Source organism: Scyliorhinus canicula, chromosome 3 (genome assembly GCF_902713615.1).
Source record: "Scyliorhinus canicula chromosome 3, sScyCan1.1, whole genome shotgun sequence".
In the NCBI taxonomy this organism is placed as follows: domain Eukaryota; kingdom Metazoa; phylum Chordata; class Chondrichthyes; order Carcharhiniformes; family Scyliorhinidae; genus Scyliorhinus; species Scyliorhinus canicula.
Genome location: NC_052148.1, coordinates 121,315,524 through 121,331,918, shown reverse-complemented (window position 1 = coordinate 121,331,918; position 16,395 = coordinate 121,315,524). Strand labels below are relative to the sequence as shown.

Sequence of the window (16,395 nt, the reverse complement as noted above, 5' to 3'; positions counted from 1 at the left end):
AATTACAAATGCATCAATAAAACATCTTCTTAAAAAAAAAACTCTGCCTCTCCACAGATGTTTATTTCATAGAATCAGAACTGTTACTGCAAATAGGCCATTCGGCCCATCATGTCTGCACTGGCTCTCCAAATGACCACTTCACTGAAGGCTATTCCTGTCTTTTCCCCATAACCCTGCACATTCTTCTTTTCCAAATAATCCAAATCCGCCTTGAATGCCTCTCCCCGCATTTTATTTCAAATCTCCTGGATCAGCAGTATTTTGTTTTTGGAACGTATTTTAAAATCCAAGTTTATACTTAGTCATATTCCAAAACGTGTGATATTTAGTGTGGCAATTGAATGTTTCCCGTCCTCTCTCTCTCAACCTCTTTCTTAGGCTCCAAGCAGCAGAAACAAGGAGCAGTGCCAGCGGCTCCTTCCGGGTCAAAGGTATCGGCTCTGGGCTTGTTTCCTGGGTTAAAGGTCAGGTTAGGAGTGAATCTGCGTATCTGAGTTGGGCCCGGAGCGACGACGACGTTAGTCATCCCGGGCAGGCAGCATGTCAGCGGATGCGGAGAACATGTTGAAGGAAGACGGCTCGGGCAATGCGGGGCTCGGTGAGGATGAGGAACAGTGGCTGTACGGAGGTGAGAGATGAACCGGGGCCGATTACCGGCGGGTAACCATGGGAGGGGGAGGAAGGAGAGGAGCCCCAGGCCTGTCAAAGCCGCCGGGCTGCCTGACCTCCCGCTCACTCTCTTCATCGTTTGATTTTTTTTTAACCGTTGGATATTTTGATTTCAGATGAAAATGACCCAAGCAAACAGGAGGAAACAGCACCTGCTGACAGGTGAGAGATTTTAATTTCAGTTAAGGTGATGGTCTGGGCCTGTATCTGGTTGTCACTCCCGCCCCGTGTGGATTATTTACCTTTCTTTACTAAACTACTTAGTTTCCCAGCGCTGCGTTCAGATCATTTATTGACAATTCCTGTTTTCCCTCTGTGCGTGGACTCTGATTCACTTAATCAATTTGTCCAGAATTCAAGCCACTTTCTGGCTGGCAGTGGTGTTTGGTGTTTATGTGTTAAAATGAGATTCTGGATTTATTAGTAATGTTTTAGGGATCACATTTGTAATCTGTTTCTTTCCAAATAAGCCCATTCATTTAGGGAAAACTTTCTATGCTTTGGAGTCACCGTATAAATTTGTATACATTTTTCTCTCTTAACCAAAGGCAGTTCAAGCTAAAGTAGTTTCTGACTACAGGTGATGAGGAGCAGAATCAGCAGATTTTATTTATACCAATAAATATATAATACTGTTCAACATAAAAGTCCACAGTTGCTTCATAGGCATATTGGAGAACTTATGACACCAAGCCACATTAGGAGATATTGGGTTAGATGACCAAAGTCTTGGTCATGGAGGTATGTTTCTAGTGCCTTCAAGGCAGAAAGCTAGGTTGAGATGAAGAGATTTCAGAATTTACAGTGCAGAAGGAGGCCATTCGGTCTATTGAGTCTGCAATGGCTCTTGGAATGGAATGAGCACCCTATTTAAACCCTCACCTCCACCCTATCCCAGTAACCCTGCAGTCCCCCTAACCTCAGGGCAATTTACCAGTGCCAGTCCACCTAACCCACACATCTTTGGACTGTGGGAGGAAACTGGAGCACCTGGAGGAAACCCACGCAGACACGGGGAGAACGTGTAAACTCTGCACTGACAATGACCCAAGCTGGGAATTGAACCTGGGACCCTGAAGCTGTGAAGCAACTGTGCTAACTACTGTGCTACCCAAGAGGTATAGGGAGGGTATTCCAAAGCTTGGTACCGAGGCAATGGGATGGCAAAGCAACCAATATTGGAGCAATTAAGATCGGGGATGGTCAGGACGCCAGAATTAGGAGTGTCAGTATCTCGGAAGCTTGTGGGGCTGGAGCAGATTAGAGATATGGAGGTAGTTTGAAACGATGCTGAGAATTTTTAAATCAAGATATTGCTCATCAGGAACCGAAGTAGAACTGCAAGCACAGGAATGGGACTTGGAGATAGGGACGACACCGTACTGGACGCAACAAGGAGGAAATGGGAGGACGACCTGGGGATGGAGATCGGGTGGGGACTCTGGAGCGAAGCACTGCATAGGGTCAACTCCACCTCCACGTGCGCAAGGCTCAGCCTGACGCAACTAAAAGTGGTACATAAAGCCCACTTAACAAGAACCCGTATGAGTAGGTTCTTCCCGGAGGTGGAAGACAGATGTGAACGGTGCCAAAGAGGCCCGGCCAACCACGCCCACATGTTCTGGTCCTGCCCCAGACTCGTGGAGTACTGGACAGCCTTCTTCGAGGTAATGTCCAAAGTGGTGGGAGTGAAGGTGGAGCCATGCCCGATAGTGGCGGTCTTCGGGGTTTCAGAACAGCCAGATCTATTCCTGGGGAGGAGGGCGGATGCCCTTGCCTTTGCCTCCCTGATCGCCCGCCGTAGAATCCTGTTTGGCTGGCGGTCAGCAGCACCGCCCAGAGCTGCGGACTGGCTGTCCGACCTCTCGGAATCTCTCCAAATGGAGAAAATCAAATTTGCCATCCGAGGGTCGGACGACGGCTTCCACAGAACGTGGGAGCCATTCATGCAACTGTTCCGGGACCTATTTGTGGCCAATGTACAAGAGGAAGAATAGTCGGGGGAAGGTAGCGGGAGGGGGGGGGGGGGGCTACAGGTTCGTTACGGGGGTTCGATGGCTAGCTAAGGCCCAAAACCAAGCTAAATAAACATGTTGAGGGGGGGGGGGGGGGGGCGCAGTTACTACTACGAAGATGCTTACCTGTAAATATGTATGTTAATTTTTGCGTGTTTGTTTGTTTTTTTTTCTCTCTCCTAACAATTTGTAATTTGTTCAATATAAAATACGAAAACTGAATAAAAACATTTATAAAAAAAAAGGAATGGGACTTGGTGTCAATTAAGCATGGAATCAGAGTTTTAGATGACCTAAAGTTTAAGGAGGGTAGAATGTGGTTGCCCAGCCACAAGTGTATTGGTATACTAGAGTCTGGAGGCACAAATTAAGCTTTTGCAAGCAGATGAGCCGAGAGGGGCAAAGTTGTACAATGATCGAGGTGAAAATGGACGATCTTAGTGATGGTACAGATGTGAGGTCGGAAACTGATTCTGGTTCATGTGATACTAAAGTTGCAAACATACAGCACACAGCCTCAATCTCAGACTGTCACCATGGCGAGCGATGGAACCAGTAGTTCAGAACAAAGGTTGGAATGGATACTAAAAACAATGGCTTCATTCTTCCTAATACGTAGCTAGAGGAAATGTTTGCTCATCAGTGCTGGATGCTCAGTCTCCATTTAGCAACAATGGGGAGAAGAAGAGAGGCAGTGGTGTGTTAGAGCTGGGTGTTAGCTTCCATTTGAAAACCACCATGGTGCTCCTGGATGATGCAGAGAGCCAGCATATAAATTGAGAAATAAGAGGGGACCAAGATTGGATCCTTGGGGAGCAGAGGTAATAATGCAGAAGCAGGAAGAGAAACAATTTCAAGTTATTCTCTAGATGTAGATAAATAGCTAAAAGTGGAACCAGGTGAAAGCAGCCCCACTCAGCTGGGGGATAGTGGAAACGTGTTGGAGGTGACAGTATGGTCAACCATGGCAAAGGCAGCAGACGGTCAAGGAGGTAAACCTTTACTGATGTCATTTGACAAGTTACCCTTCAAGCAACGTATCTGTTTTGAATTGAGTTTATTGTTCCTGTTTAATTTTGTTCCAACTGTTGAAGACTTTGGGCAGTATTCCCCATCCCGCCACAGCAGTTTTCTGGTGCAGCTCCCCGGCCCCCGCTGATAGGATTCTCCTTCAGTCGGCCAATGGGGTTTCCCATTATGGGCAGCCCAAACTGTCGAGAAATCCCTGGGCGTGGGTGGGCTGCCAGCGCAACGGAGAATCCCGACAGTGGAGAATCCAGCCCACTATCTTTTTTGGCAGCCTGGTCGGTGGCGTAGCGATTGGGGGAATCATGCGTTTGAGTCGGGAGATTGGATGCAAGGTTCCGGGGATGGGAAGAGAAAGCGATTTAAGGAGATGAAGGATCTGTTTCTGGGAGGGCGGTTTGCGAGCTTGGAGGAGCTGAGTGAGAAGTTTGGGTTCGTGTTGGGTGAAAGTTTTAAGAATAGGCAGATGTGGGATTTTGCGAGGAAGGTCTTCCCGATGTTCCTGATGACACCCGCCTCCTCTTCTTGGAGGCAGTGCTGACAGCAATGGAGTTGGAGAGGGGAGTCGTTTTGGTGATTTACGGGAGCATTTTGGAGGAGTATAGGTTGTCTATGGAGGGGGTTATGGTGAAGAAGAGCTGGGTGTGGTGCTGGAGGTGGGATTGTGGTGTGAGGTGCTACGGAGGGTAAACGCTTCAACTTTGTGTGTGAGACTGGGTCTGAAGCAACTGAAGATAGCGTACAGGGTGCACCGTACAAAGTCTAGGATGAACTGGCTGTTGGAGGATGTCTGCCAGCAATGGGGCTCTGTGAACCATGTACATACGTTTTGGACCTGCTCAAAGCTGGAAGGGTTTTGGAGGATAGTTTTAACCATTTTGGGGGTCCTGCATGTGTATTTGGAGCCCGTCCTCCTAGAAGCCATATTCAGCTATTGGACTGGCCGGAGCTGCAGGCGGGTGTAGGGACAGATGCCTTGACCTTCACCTCGCTGATTGCTTGCAGGCAGTTCTGGGCTGAAGGTCGGCTGCTGCACCCTGTGGAGTGGTGGGGGTCGTGTTGCCATTTGCTCGGGGGGGGCAGTTGCCATCTAGTATCTTGTCCAAGTGCCTAAACGTTTACTTACAGGTTGTTTACAACATAACCTCTTATCCAAGCTTTGCTTTTGTCTGATATCCGCATGCATATTTAACATTCGCTAGGTAGTAATGAACAGTCTAGTGGTTGTACTTTTTTCCTCAATCAAAGGTCTGCAACTAAACTAGCGAGTGACAGCTTGCATGTTACAGACTGACTTGAACCAGGAGCCTTCTTTGCCTCTAAGATACTCCATAATCAATAGGCAATATGCCAGTTGAACCATTTGAGACGCATGAGCTTCTGAAATAAAACTTGGCGAGCGTAACCTACTATATATCATTTCAATATATCAAATTGCTCCCCAGTTTACACAGTCCAGTGCTTCAGCGATTAAACAATTCTGATCCTGATTTTAAGCATGTTTCCCCCAATTAACTTCTCTTTCAAAATCATGCTGCTATACAGTTTTATAACACTGACCAACCTGCTCAAATGCAGATTCTGTAATTGGCATCAGACCATCCAATCTGACACTTCACCTCCAAGTCTCAACCTCACTTATGCACTTGCCAGCTTTGTGATTAGTAGTGGGAACCTGAGTTGTGTTTTTCTTTCGCCAGCCAAAGTTGTTGAAAACAATTCTATGATCCTTGTGATCTGAATTAAGATTAACTGATGAGAAGAGTGGGAATTGAATGGTGACTCTGTTTTATTTTATGTAGCTCATTTAGCAACACAGTAGTCAACAATTTTGTCCAGGTCATTTTAATTGCTTAAATGCATTGAATAGCAACAACTGGGTACACAGTGGAACTGCATAATTAAAGTACTTCAGGGTCAGTTCAACAGCAATAATTGCTTGCATTTATATTATGCCTTTAACATAGGGGGAGAAAATAGGTCTTCAAAGGAGTGTTACAAAGCAAAACATGGCACTGAGCCATCTGAGGAGATATTGGGACAGGCCACCAAAAATTTGGTTAAAAAGGTAAGTTTAAGCAGCATCTTAAAGGAGGAAGGACTGATTTTTTTTTTTTTGCAAGAGAAGTCCAAAGTTTAGGGCCTAAATTAGCTTAAGGTGAATAGAACAAAGAAAATTACAGCACAGGAACAGGCCCGTCGGCCCTCCCAGCCTGCGCCGATCCAGATCCTTTATCTAAACCTGTCTCCTATTTTCCAAGGATCTACTTCCCTCTGTTCCCCGCCCGTTCATATATCTGTCCAGATGCATCTTAAATGATGCTATCGTGCCCGCCTCTTACCACCTACGCTGGTAAAGCGTTCCAGGCACCCGCCACCCTCTGCGTAAAAAACTTTCCATGCACATCTCCCTTAAACTTTCCCCCTCTCACCTTTGAAATCGTGACCCCTTGTAACTGACACCCCCACTCTTGGAAAAAGCTTGTTGCTATCCACCCTGTCCATACCTCTCATAATTTTGTAGACCTCAATCAGGTCCCCCCTCAACCTCCGTCTTTCCAACGAAAACAATCCTAATCTACTCAACCTTTCTTCATAGCTAGCACCCTCCATGCCAGGCAACATCCTGGTGAACCTCCTGTGCACCCTCTCCAAGGCCTCCACATCGTTCTGGTAATGTGGCGACCAGAACTGCACGCAGTATTCCAAATGTGGCCGAACCAAAGTCCTATACAACTGTAACATGACCTGCCAACTCTTGTACTCAATACCCCGTCCGATGAAGACAAGCATGCTGTATGCCTTCTTGACCACTCTATCAACCTGCGTTGCCACCTTCAGGGTACAATGGACCTGAACTCTCAGATCTCTCTGCGCATCAATTTTCCCCAAGACCCTTCCATTGACCATATATTCCGCTCTTGAATTGGATCTTCCAAAATGCATCACCTCGCATTTGCCTGGATTGAACTCCATCTGCCATTTCTCTGCCCAACTCTCCAATCTATCTATATTTTGTTGTATTCTCTGACAGTCCTCGCCATCTGCAACTCCACCAATCTTGGTATCATCTGCAAACTTCCTAATCAAACCACCTATACCTTCCTCCAGGTCATTTATGTAGATCACAAACATCAGTGGTCCGAGCACGGATCCCTGTGGAACACCACTAGTCACCCTTCTCCATTTTGAGACACTCCCTTCCACCACTACTCTCTCTCTCCTGTTGCCCAGCCAGTTCTTTATCTATCTAGCTAGTACACCCTGAACCCCATACAACTTCACTTTTTCCATCAACCTGCCATGGGAAACCTTATCAAACGCCTTACTAAAGTCCATGTAAACGACATCTGCAGCCCTTCCCTCATCAATTAACTTTGTCAGTTCCTCAAAGAATTCTATTAGGTTTGTAAGACATGACCTTCCCTGCACAAAACCATGCTGCCTATCACTGATAAGTCTATTTTCTTCCAGATGTGAATAGATCCTATCCCTCAGTATCTTCTCCAACAGTTTGCCTACCACTGATGTCAAGATCACAGGTCTATAATCCCCTGGATTATCCCTGCTACCCTTCTTAAACAAAGGGACAACATTAGCAATTCTCCAGTCCTCTGGGACCTCACCCGTGCTCAAGGATGCTGCAAAGTTAAGGCCCCAGCTATTTCGACCCTCGCTTCCCTCAGTAACCTGGGATAGATCCCATCCGGTCCTGGGGACTTGTCCACCTTAATGTCTTTCAGAATACCCAAAACTTCCCCCTTCCGTATGACAACTTGACCGAGAGTATTAAAACATCCATCCCTAGCCTCAACATCCATCTTGTCCCTCTCCTTTGTGAATACCGATGCAAAGTACTCATTAAGTTTCTCACCCATTTCCTTTGAGTCCACGCATAAATTCCCTCTTTTGTCTTTAAGTGGGCCAATCCTTTCTCTAGTTACCCTCTTGCTCCTTACATACGAATAAAATGCTTTGGGATTTTCCTTAACCCCGTTAGCCAAAGATATTTCATGACCCCTTTTAGCCCTCTTTATTGCGCGTTTGAGATTCGTCCTACTTTCCCGATATTCCTCCAAAGCTTCATCAATTTTGAGTTGCCTCAATCCTATGTATGCTTCCTTTTTCATCTTAGCTAGTCTCACAATTTCACCTGTCATCCATGGTTCCCTAATCTTGCCATTTCTATCTTTCATTTTCACAGGAAGATGTCTGTCCTGCACTCTAATCAACCTTTCCTTTAAAAGACTTCCACATTTCAAATGTGGATTTACCCTTAAACAGCTGCTTCCAATCCACATTCCCTAGTTCCTGCCAAATTTTGTTATACTCTGCCTTTCCCCAATTTAGTACTCTTCCTTTCGGACTCCTCTTGTCCTTGTCCATGAGTATTCTAAAACTTACGGAATTGTGATCGTTATTCCCAAAGTAATCACCGACTGAAACATCAACCACCTGGCCGGGATCATTCCCCAATAGCAGGTCCAGTATGGCCCCTTCCCGAGTTGGACTATTTACATACTGCTCTAAAAAACTCTCCTGGATGCTCCTTACAAACTCTGCTCCATCTACGCCTCCAACACTACACTAATCCCATTCAATGTTGGGGAAGTTAAAATCTCCCATCACAACCACCCTATTGCTCCTACATTTTTCTATAATCTGTCTGCATATTTGTACCTCTACTTCATGCTCGCTTTTGGGAGGCCTGTAGTAAAGTCCCAACAATGTTACTGCACCCTTTCTATTTCTCAGCTCCCCCCATATTTATGAAGCTGATTATCAAATTCCTACCACTGTTTCGATTTATGTCAAACAGGCTTGTGGCCAAATGCAGACATTCCTTATCTTTAGTTTGGTTGGGTTTTAAATGGGCCAGACCACTGGAGTGCTCGAAACTTGTGCGGTTTTAAATAATTAAGAGATTGAATGGGAAATAACTATAATAGATGTGGTAGCTGAATAAGGTATAAAAGGATCAAAAGCTGTCCAGGGGTTCATGGTGTTTGCTAGCCTCATATTAATGAGTGAATGTTGGGTATATGGATTTTCAAAAGTTTTGTTAAGGTGCCACATAGGAAACTTGTTGATAAATGTAAGGCACAAGATAATGTGCCACTAAATGGGAAGCCTATGGTTTTACTACCTGATGATAGGTAGTTTAACCATCCAGAAGACTGTGGAATTGCACAGGAGGATAGAGTCAGGTTACTAGATTGTGTCTGATGAAGTTTCATGCAGAAAAATGTGAAATGGTACATTTAGGAAAGGAGTGAATCTCGAGTATCAATATGGCAATGGTAACATATTTTAAAATTAATAAATTAGAGAACTCTAGATTTCAGTACTTGTCCCTCATTTTAACAATCTGAACAAATAATCAGAAACCTAGGTTTTATTCATGGAGGCAAAGAAGAAATTTTAAACTTATGCAAATCATGGAGTATATCACAGTTGAAGTATCCAGGTTTGCGGACCCTCCTTTAGAAACAAAGTGAAGGTTATTCTGAGTGCATAGAAAATATTTTCAATGATCACAGAATGAGAGCTTTTAATGTTTTTTGTAACCTTCATGGGATGTGGGCATTATCTAGAATTAAATGATTTGCTAGGCCATATCAGAGGGCAGTTAAGAGTCAATCACATTGCTGTGGATCTGAAGTCACATGTCAGCCAGACCAGGTAAGGACAGCTGAATTCCTTCCCTAAACAACATGAGTAAGGGATGACCAAAAAACTGACTTCTGACTGAGACAGCGAAATATGAGAAGCATTCTGGATGGAGAAGATAAAATAATTTTGCTAAGGTAAATGGACACACTATTTCCAGTATAGGGCATCAATTGAAGATCATCACTGAAAGGATTCGCAGAAAAAAATACTCAACAGGTTTTCAGGGTATGGAATGCCCTGCCAGAAACCATTCACGTTTGTTGCAGAATTCATAATAGCTTTTATGTAAAAAGAGGATAAATATTTCAAAAAGTAAATAAGAGATGGACGAAGGTTTAAGTGTTCAAACTTGAATGGGCTAGTGGTTATGGGGGTTCAATGGCTTTCTCTTGTTTTGTAAAGTCCAATTCTTTAAGAAAAATCTGGCCACTTGCCTGAAATGTGGGCAGTGAGTTGGATACTTGTGACACCCTTTTTCTTTCAGGGAAGAACATTTTGTGAAATTATTTTTTTTCTGGAAAAGAGTTGAAGCCTGAATTCAAAATGTAGTCCAGATTGTCCACTTTCTTTGAATGCAGTTCATCCTCAACACAGTTGATTGTTTTTCTAACGTGGAGTATTTAGAGTTCCTATTTGTTTTTTTTTTTACTGTGTCATCACATTAATGTTTTGTATTTTTGATTTGCATTTCTCAAACACTGTTTTTCTATCCCAAGTATTCCTTTCCTGAAGGCTTTGGTTTCTCCTTTTGTATAGAAGTATGAACCCAGACAGTGAGTGGCAGCGGCGTATTTCATGTAGTTTCCAGCTAAGATGATGAAATAACAGTCTTGAACTTTTGCTGATTTCTCCCCTCTCCCTCAGATCCTTATTTTTGTACCCCTGGACAGCTTTTGTTTCTTTTATACCTTATTCAGCTGCCACACCTATTATAGTTATTTCCCAGACTGATTAATTTAGCACAGAATAGGAATTGTACCTAGGACTTACAAGCTTGTTTGGTTTATTTCTGTATCCCACTAGACATCAGGCTGTCAAGGGAGTGCATTACAGCAGCCTTCTTTGAAATATCATCTGCTTACCAAAACAAAATCTATAAGTTGTAAGGGGAAGGTTTCAAAAACAGCACCTGCTCCTCTTTGATTAACAAGATAAAGAAAGACCGTATTTGCCTTTAAATGTTGCATGCAGAGCGCAGCACGGCGGAGGTCCCAGGTTCGATCCCGGTTCTGGGTCACTGTCCATGTGGAATTTGCACATTCTCCCCATGTTTGCGTGGGCTTTGCCCCCACAACCCATGGATGTGCAGACTAGGTGGGTTGGCCATGCTAAATTGCCCCTTAATTGGAAAAAATGAATTGGGTGCTCATAAATTTATTTTTAAAAAATATGTTGCATGCTATCATGTCCTGAAGAATTTCTGAAGTACTTCAGAATCACATATCCAGTGTGTTTGCTGTTCTAATGTGGGAAACACTGCAACCAGATCCCAAAAGACTTCATATGAGAGGAATGACTAGCTTACCTGTTTTTACTGGCATTTGTTGAAGAAGGGACTTTGGTCAGGGTACTCCCGCAAATGTGTGGGATTTTTTTTTCTGTCAACCGGAACAAGTGATGAAAGCCTTTGCTTAATGGCCCAGATTTTATGGTCAGTGACAAAGCAAAGGCTCTTGTTGCTGACCTAGAACATTACCCAGAAAGATCCAGCAATATCTGCGGTGGGAATTAACCCTTTCCTGAGAAAGAGAGAATTTTACAGTGGACCAAGGAGAAGCGTAGCTGCGACTTGAGGGAAATAATGTCTGGATTTATCAGGACATCTGAGCCGAGTTGGCAAAACGTCGGGCAGGTTTCAACAAGGCCAAGGCAGTGCTGTACCGGTGGCAGATCAGGTTTGGGGTGCTCTACCCGGCGAAATTATGGGTGACGTTGGGGGGGGGGGGGAATGGTTTCTGTTCAATGTTGAGATCGTAAGGAGTTGTAGGGGTGAAAAGTTTGAATGGACGTGAAGTGGTTGGGGAGAAGGGCAAGAGGGATGGCCGGGGAAGGGGAAGTGGCACCGGTAGTGTTGGTAAATGTGTATGCCCCAAATCCGGATGATGTGGGTTTTATAAGGGGGCTGCTGGCAGTAATCTCGGATTTGGCTATGTACCAGTTGATCATGGGAGGAGATTTTAACTGTGTCCTAGAGCCGAGGGTGGATAGATCGAGCCCCAGGTCGATGGGTAGGGTACGAATGTGAAGGGAGCTGGGGGGGTTTATGAAGAGGGTGGCTATGGAGGATCCATGGCACTTTCAGAACCTAGGGGGATGGGAGTATTCCTTCTTTTCACACGTCTATAAGGTGCATTTCGAGGATTGATTACTTTGTAGCGAGTCGGGAGATTTTGGTTGGGGTGGAGGGGGCAGAGTATGCGGGGATAGTTATCTTGGGCCATGCACCCCACTGGCTGGATATTCAGTTCAATACGGGACGAGAGTAGAGGCTGGGGTGGTTTCTGGATGAGCTGGAATTTCTCCAGGTGGAGGAAGCAAAGAGGCAGGCATTGGAGAAGCCCCTGGGGCTGAGGGAGGTGCTCGATAGTATTGGGTATGAAGTCGGGGAAGACCCCTGGGCCGGATGGGTACCCGGCAGAATTTTATAAGGAATTTGCGGCGGACCTGGCACCACATCAGTTGGGGGTGTTTAATGAAGCACTGGAGAAGGGGGAGTTGCCAGAGACAATGAAGCAGGCAGTAATCACACTAATCCCCAAAAAAAGGGAAGGATCTGGTGGAAAGTGGGTCGTATAGACCCATATCACCATTGAACACTGATGTGAAAGTATTGGCTAAGTTGTTGGTGGAAAGGTTGGAGGATTGTGTCCCGGGGGTGGTTACAGAAGATCAAACCGGCTTCGTGAAGTGCAGGCAGCTCACAAGTCATATAAGATGGCTGTTAAATGTGGTGATGAATCCGTTGGGGGCTCTGGTACCGGAGGTGGTGGTGTCCATGGACGCGGAGAAAGCATTTGCTCGGGTGGAGTGGCGGTATTTGTTCGAAGTTTTGGGAAGGTTTGGGCTGACATATGTGGCGCCAAGAGCGAGGGTGAGGACGAATGATATGAGCTCACGAAGCTTTGACTTACACAAGGGTACAAGGCAGAGTGCCCGCTGTCGCTGCTGCTGTTTGCGCTGGCCGTAGAGCCATTGGCGATTGCTCTCTGGGGAGGGAGGGGGGGGGGGGGGTTGGCAGAGTGGCAGGGGATAATGAGGGGACAAAGGGAGCATCGGGTGTCGCTCTATGCCAATGACCTCTTGCTGTATGTTTCGGATCCGTTGGAGAGTATGGGAAGGATCTTGTTGGGGAAGTTTGGAGGGTTCTCAGGATACAAGCTGAATGTAGGGAAAAGCGAACTTTTCCCGTTGAATTTAGGGTGGTCTGCCATTTACGGTAGCGAGGGATAGGTTTAGGTACTTGGGGATTCAGGTAGCGAGGGAATGGACGGGGCTCCACAAGTGGAACTTAACCAAGCTGGTGGAGGAGGCCAGGGAGGATCTAGAGAGGTGGGATACACTGCACTTAACGTTGGCGGGGTGGGTCCAAGTGGCGAAAATGAATATTCTGCCGAGGTTCTTGTTTATCTTTCAGGCTCTCCTGATCTTTATACCAAAGGCCTTTTTCGGAAAGTGGACACAGTCATCTCTGACTTTGCATGGGCAGGGAATGTGCCGAGGGTGGGGAGGACCCTGTTGCAGAGGCAGCGGGGGGGGTTGGCGTTGCCAAATTTGGTTCATTATTATTTGGTGGCGAATGTGGACAAGGTGTGGCAGTGGTGGGAAGGAGAAGGGGTAGAGTGGTTTAGGATGGACGAGGAATCTTGTACGGGGTCTAGTGATGGCCATGGTGATGGCAGTATTGCCAATGGCTCTGAGTAGGTATTCAGGGAGCACAGTGGTGCATTCCATGGTGGAGATAATGGAATCAGCTGAGGAGGCATTTTAGGGTGGATGGGATGTCGGTGCTAACGCCGCTGTGCGAGAATCATGGGTTTGAGCCAGAGGTGATGGATAGTGTATGCAGGAGGTGGAGGGAAGTGGGGTTGGTCAAGGTAAGGGAATTGTATTTGGAAGAAGTCTGGAGGAGCTAAGGGAGAGGGTAGAGCTGCCGAGGGGTACTGAGTTCAGGTATCTACAGGTTAGGGACTTTGCACGAAAGGTCTGGAAGGGGTTCCCTAGATTGCCGGGATACACCCTGCTGGAGCGACTGCTGCTTCCGGATGTGGAAGGGGAGGGAAGAATTGGGGATATATATAAGTGGCTCGGGGAGCAGGGAGGCGAGCGGGTGGTGAAGATCAAGGGGAAAGCAGTGACCTGATTGGCTGGTAAGGAACGTGCTCCAATTAGCAGTAGCTGGGAGAAATTTAACTCTTCGTGTTTTGTTAAGTGTTGTGATTGGTAAGTAAAATCTTTATTCCTTTCACTTATTCATAATTTGATATTATATTTGTAATCAGTTAAGGTAAAGTGTAAAAATGGCAGGAGATCCCAGACCCGTGTTATGCTCCTCGTGCTCAATGTGGGAGTTCAGGGACACGGACTCCTTCATGTGTGGGAAGCGTGTCCACTGCAGCTCCTGTTAGACCGCATGACGGCTCTGGAGTTGCGGATGGACTCACTTTGGAGCATCCGCGATGCTGAGGAGGTCGTGATAGCACGTTCAGTGAGTTGGTCACACTGCAGATTAGGATTGGTGAGGGAGACAGGGAATGGGTGACCAAAAGGCAGAGAAAGAGCAGGAAGGCAGTGCAGGTGTCCCCTGCGGTCACCTCCCTCCAAAACAGTTATATCGTTTTGGATACTGTTGGGGGAGATGACTCACCAGGGGAAGGCAGTAGTGGCCAGATTCATGGCACCGTGGCTGGCTCTGCTGCACAGAAAGGCAGGAAAAAGACTGGCAGGGCTATAGTCATAGGGGATTCAATCGTAAGGAGAGTAGACGGGCGTTTCTGTGGTCTAAAATGAGACTCCTGAATGGTATGTTGCGTCCTGGATGCACGGGTCAGGGATGTCTCGGATCAGCTGCAGGATATACTGAAGGGGGAGGGTGAACAGCCAGTTGTCGTGGTGCATATAGGCACCAACGATATAGGTAAAAAACGGGATGAGGTCCTACAATCAGAATTTAGTGAGTTAGGAGCCAAGTTTTAAAAAGTAGGACCTCCAAGGTAGTAATCTCTGGATTGCTACCAGTGCCACAAGACAGTCAGAGTAGAAATTCCAGAACAGTCAGAATGAATACGTGGCTTGAGAGATGGTGCAGGAGGGAGGGGTTCAGATTTTTGGGAAATTGGAACCGATTCTGGGGGAGGTGGAACCATTACAAATAGGATGGTCTACACCTGGGCAAGACTGGAACCAATGTCCTAGGAGGGTGCTTTTGCTAACATTGTTGTGGCAGGGGGACGGGAACGGGAACCAGATTAAGAAGTTAGACGTCAGTAAAGAGGCAGCAACTAAAGCCAGTAAGGTACTAGATAATAAACACATTGTGACTAAGGGGAAGAGTAGACAGGGAAGAGATGATGAACGCAAAGGGACAGGTGGTCTGAGGTGCATTTATTTTAATGCGAGAAGTGTAGCAGGTAAGGCAGATGAACTTAGCACTTGTAGTAATACCTGGGAATATGATGATATTGGTGTTATTGAGACTTGGTTGAGGGAAGGGCAAGATTGGCAACTAAATATCCCAGGGTATAGATGCTTCAGAAGGGATAGAGAGGGAGGTAAAAGGGGTGGAGGAGTTGCATTGCTGGTCAGAAATGATATCAGAGCTGTGATTAAGGAGGGCACTATGGAGGATTCAAGCACTGAGGCAATATGGGTAGAGCTAAGAAATAGGAAGGGTGCAGTAACATTGTTGGGACTTTATTACAGGCCTCCCAAAAGTAAGCATGAAGTAGAGGTACATGTATGTAGACAGATTAGAGAAAAATGTATGGGCAATAGGGTGGTCATGATTGGAGATTTTAACTTCCCCCAACATTGAATGGGACTCGTGTAGTGTTGGAGGCAGAGATGGAGCAGAATTTGTAAAGAGCATCCAGGAGAGTTTTTTTAGAACAGTATGTAAATAGTCCAACTCTGGAAGGGGCCATACTGGACCTGGTATTGGGGAATGATCCCAGCCAGGTCGTTGAAGTTTCGGTTGGTGATTACTTTGGGAATAGCGATCGCAATTCCGTAAGTTTTGGAATACCCATGGACAAAGACGAGAGTGCTAAATTGGGGAAAGTATAACAAAATTCAGCAGGAGCTAGGGAATGTGGACTGGGAGCAGCTGTTTAAGGGTAAATCCACATTGAAATGTGGGAGACTTTTAAAGAAAGGTTGATTAGAGTGCAGGACAGACATGCCCCTGTGAAAATGAGGGATAGAAATGGCAAGATTAGGGAACCATGGATGGTGGGTGGAATTGTGAGACTAGCTAAAATGAGAAAGGAAGCATACATAAGATCTAGGCGACTTAAAACTGATGAAGCTTTGGAGGAATATCGGGAAAGTGTCAATCTCAAATTGTCAATCGGACAAATCTCAAACGCGCAATAAAGAGGGCTAAAAGGAGTCGTATATCAGGAGCAAGAGGATAACTAGAGAAAGGATTGGCCCACTCAAGGACAAAAGAGGGAATTTATGCGTGGAGCCAGAGGAAATGGGTGAGATTCTTAATGAGTACTTTGCATCGGTATTCACCAAGCAGAGGGACGTGATGGATGTTGAGGTTAGGGATGGATGTTTAAATACTCTTGGTCATAAGGAAGGGAGAAGTTTTGGGTATTCTAAAAGGCATTAAGGTGGACAAGTCCCCAAGTCCGGATGGGACCTATCCAGGTTACTGAGGGAAGCGAAGGACGAAATAGCTGTGGCCTTAACAGATTTCTTTGCAGCATCTTTGAGCACAGTTGAGATCCCAGAGGACTGGCAAATTGCTAATGTTGTCCCTTTGTTTAAGAAGGGTAGCAGGGAT

The 16,395-nt window shown here is 45.8% G+C and overlaps 1 protein-coding gene across 5 annotated transcripts in view; it reads left to right on the top strand.

The window, feature by feature from the left end:
• Positions 1–424: 424 nt before the first annotated feature.
• Positions 425–16,395, top strand: part of fip1l1a (FIP1 like 1a (S. cerevisiae)) — a 127,391-nt gene continuing 111,420 nt past the window's right edge. For all 5 annotated transcript variants that reach the window (XM_038791180.1, XM_038791179.1, XM_038791177.1 and 2 more), the window contains exons 1-2: positions 425–631; positions 789–834. In XM_038791180.1, the coding sequence (XP_038647108.1) occupies positions 544–631; positions 789–834 (134 nt within the window). In that variant the 5' untranslated portion in view covers positions 425–543. The remainder of the gene's footprint in view (positions 632–788; positions 835–16,395) is intronic.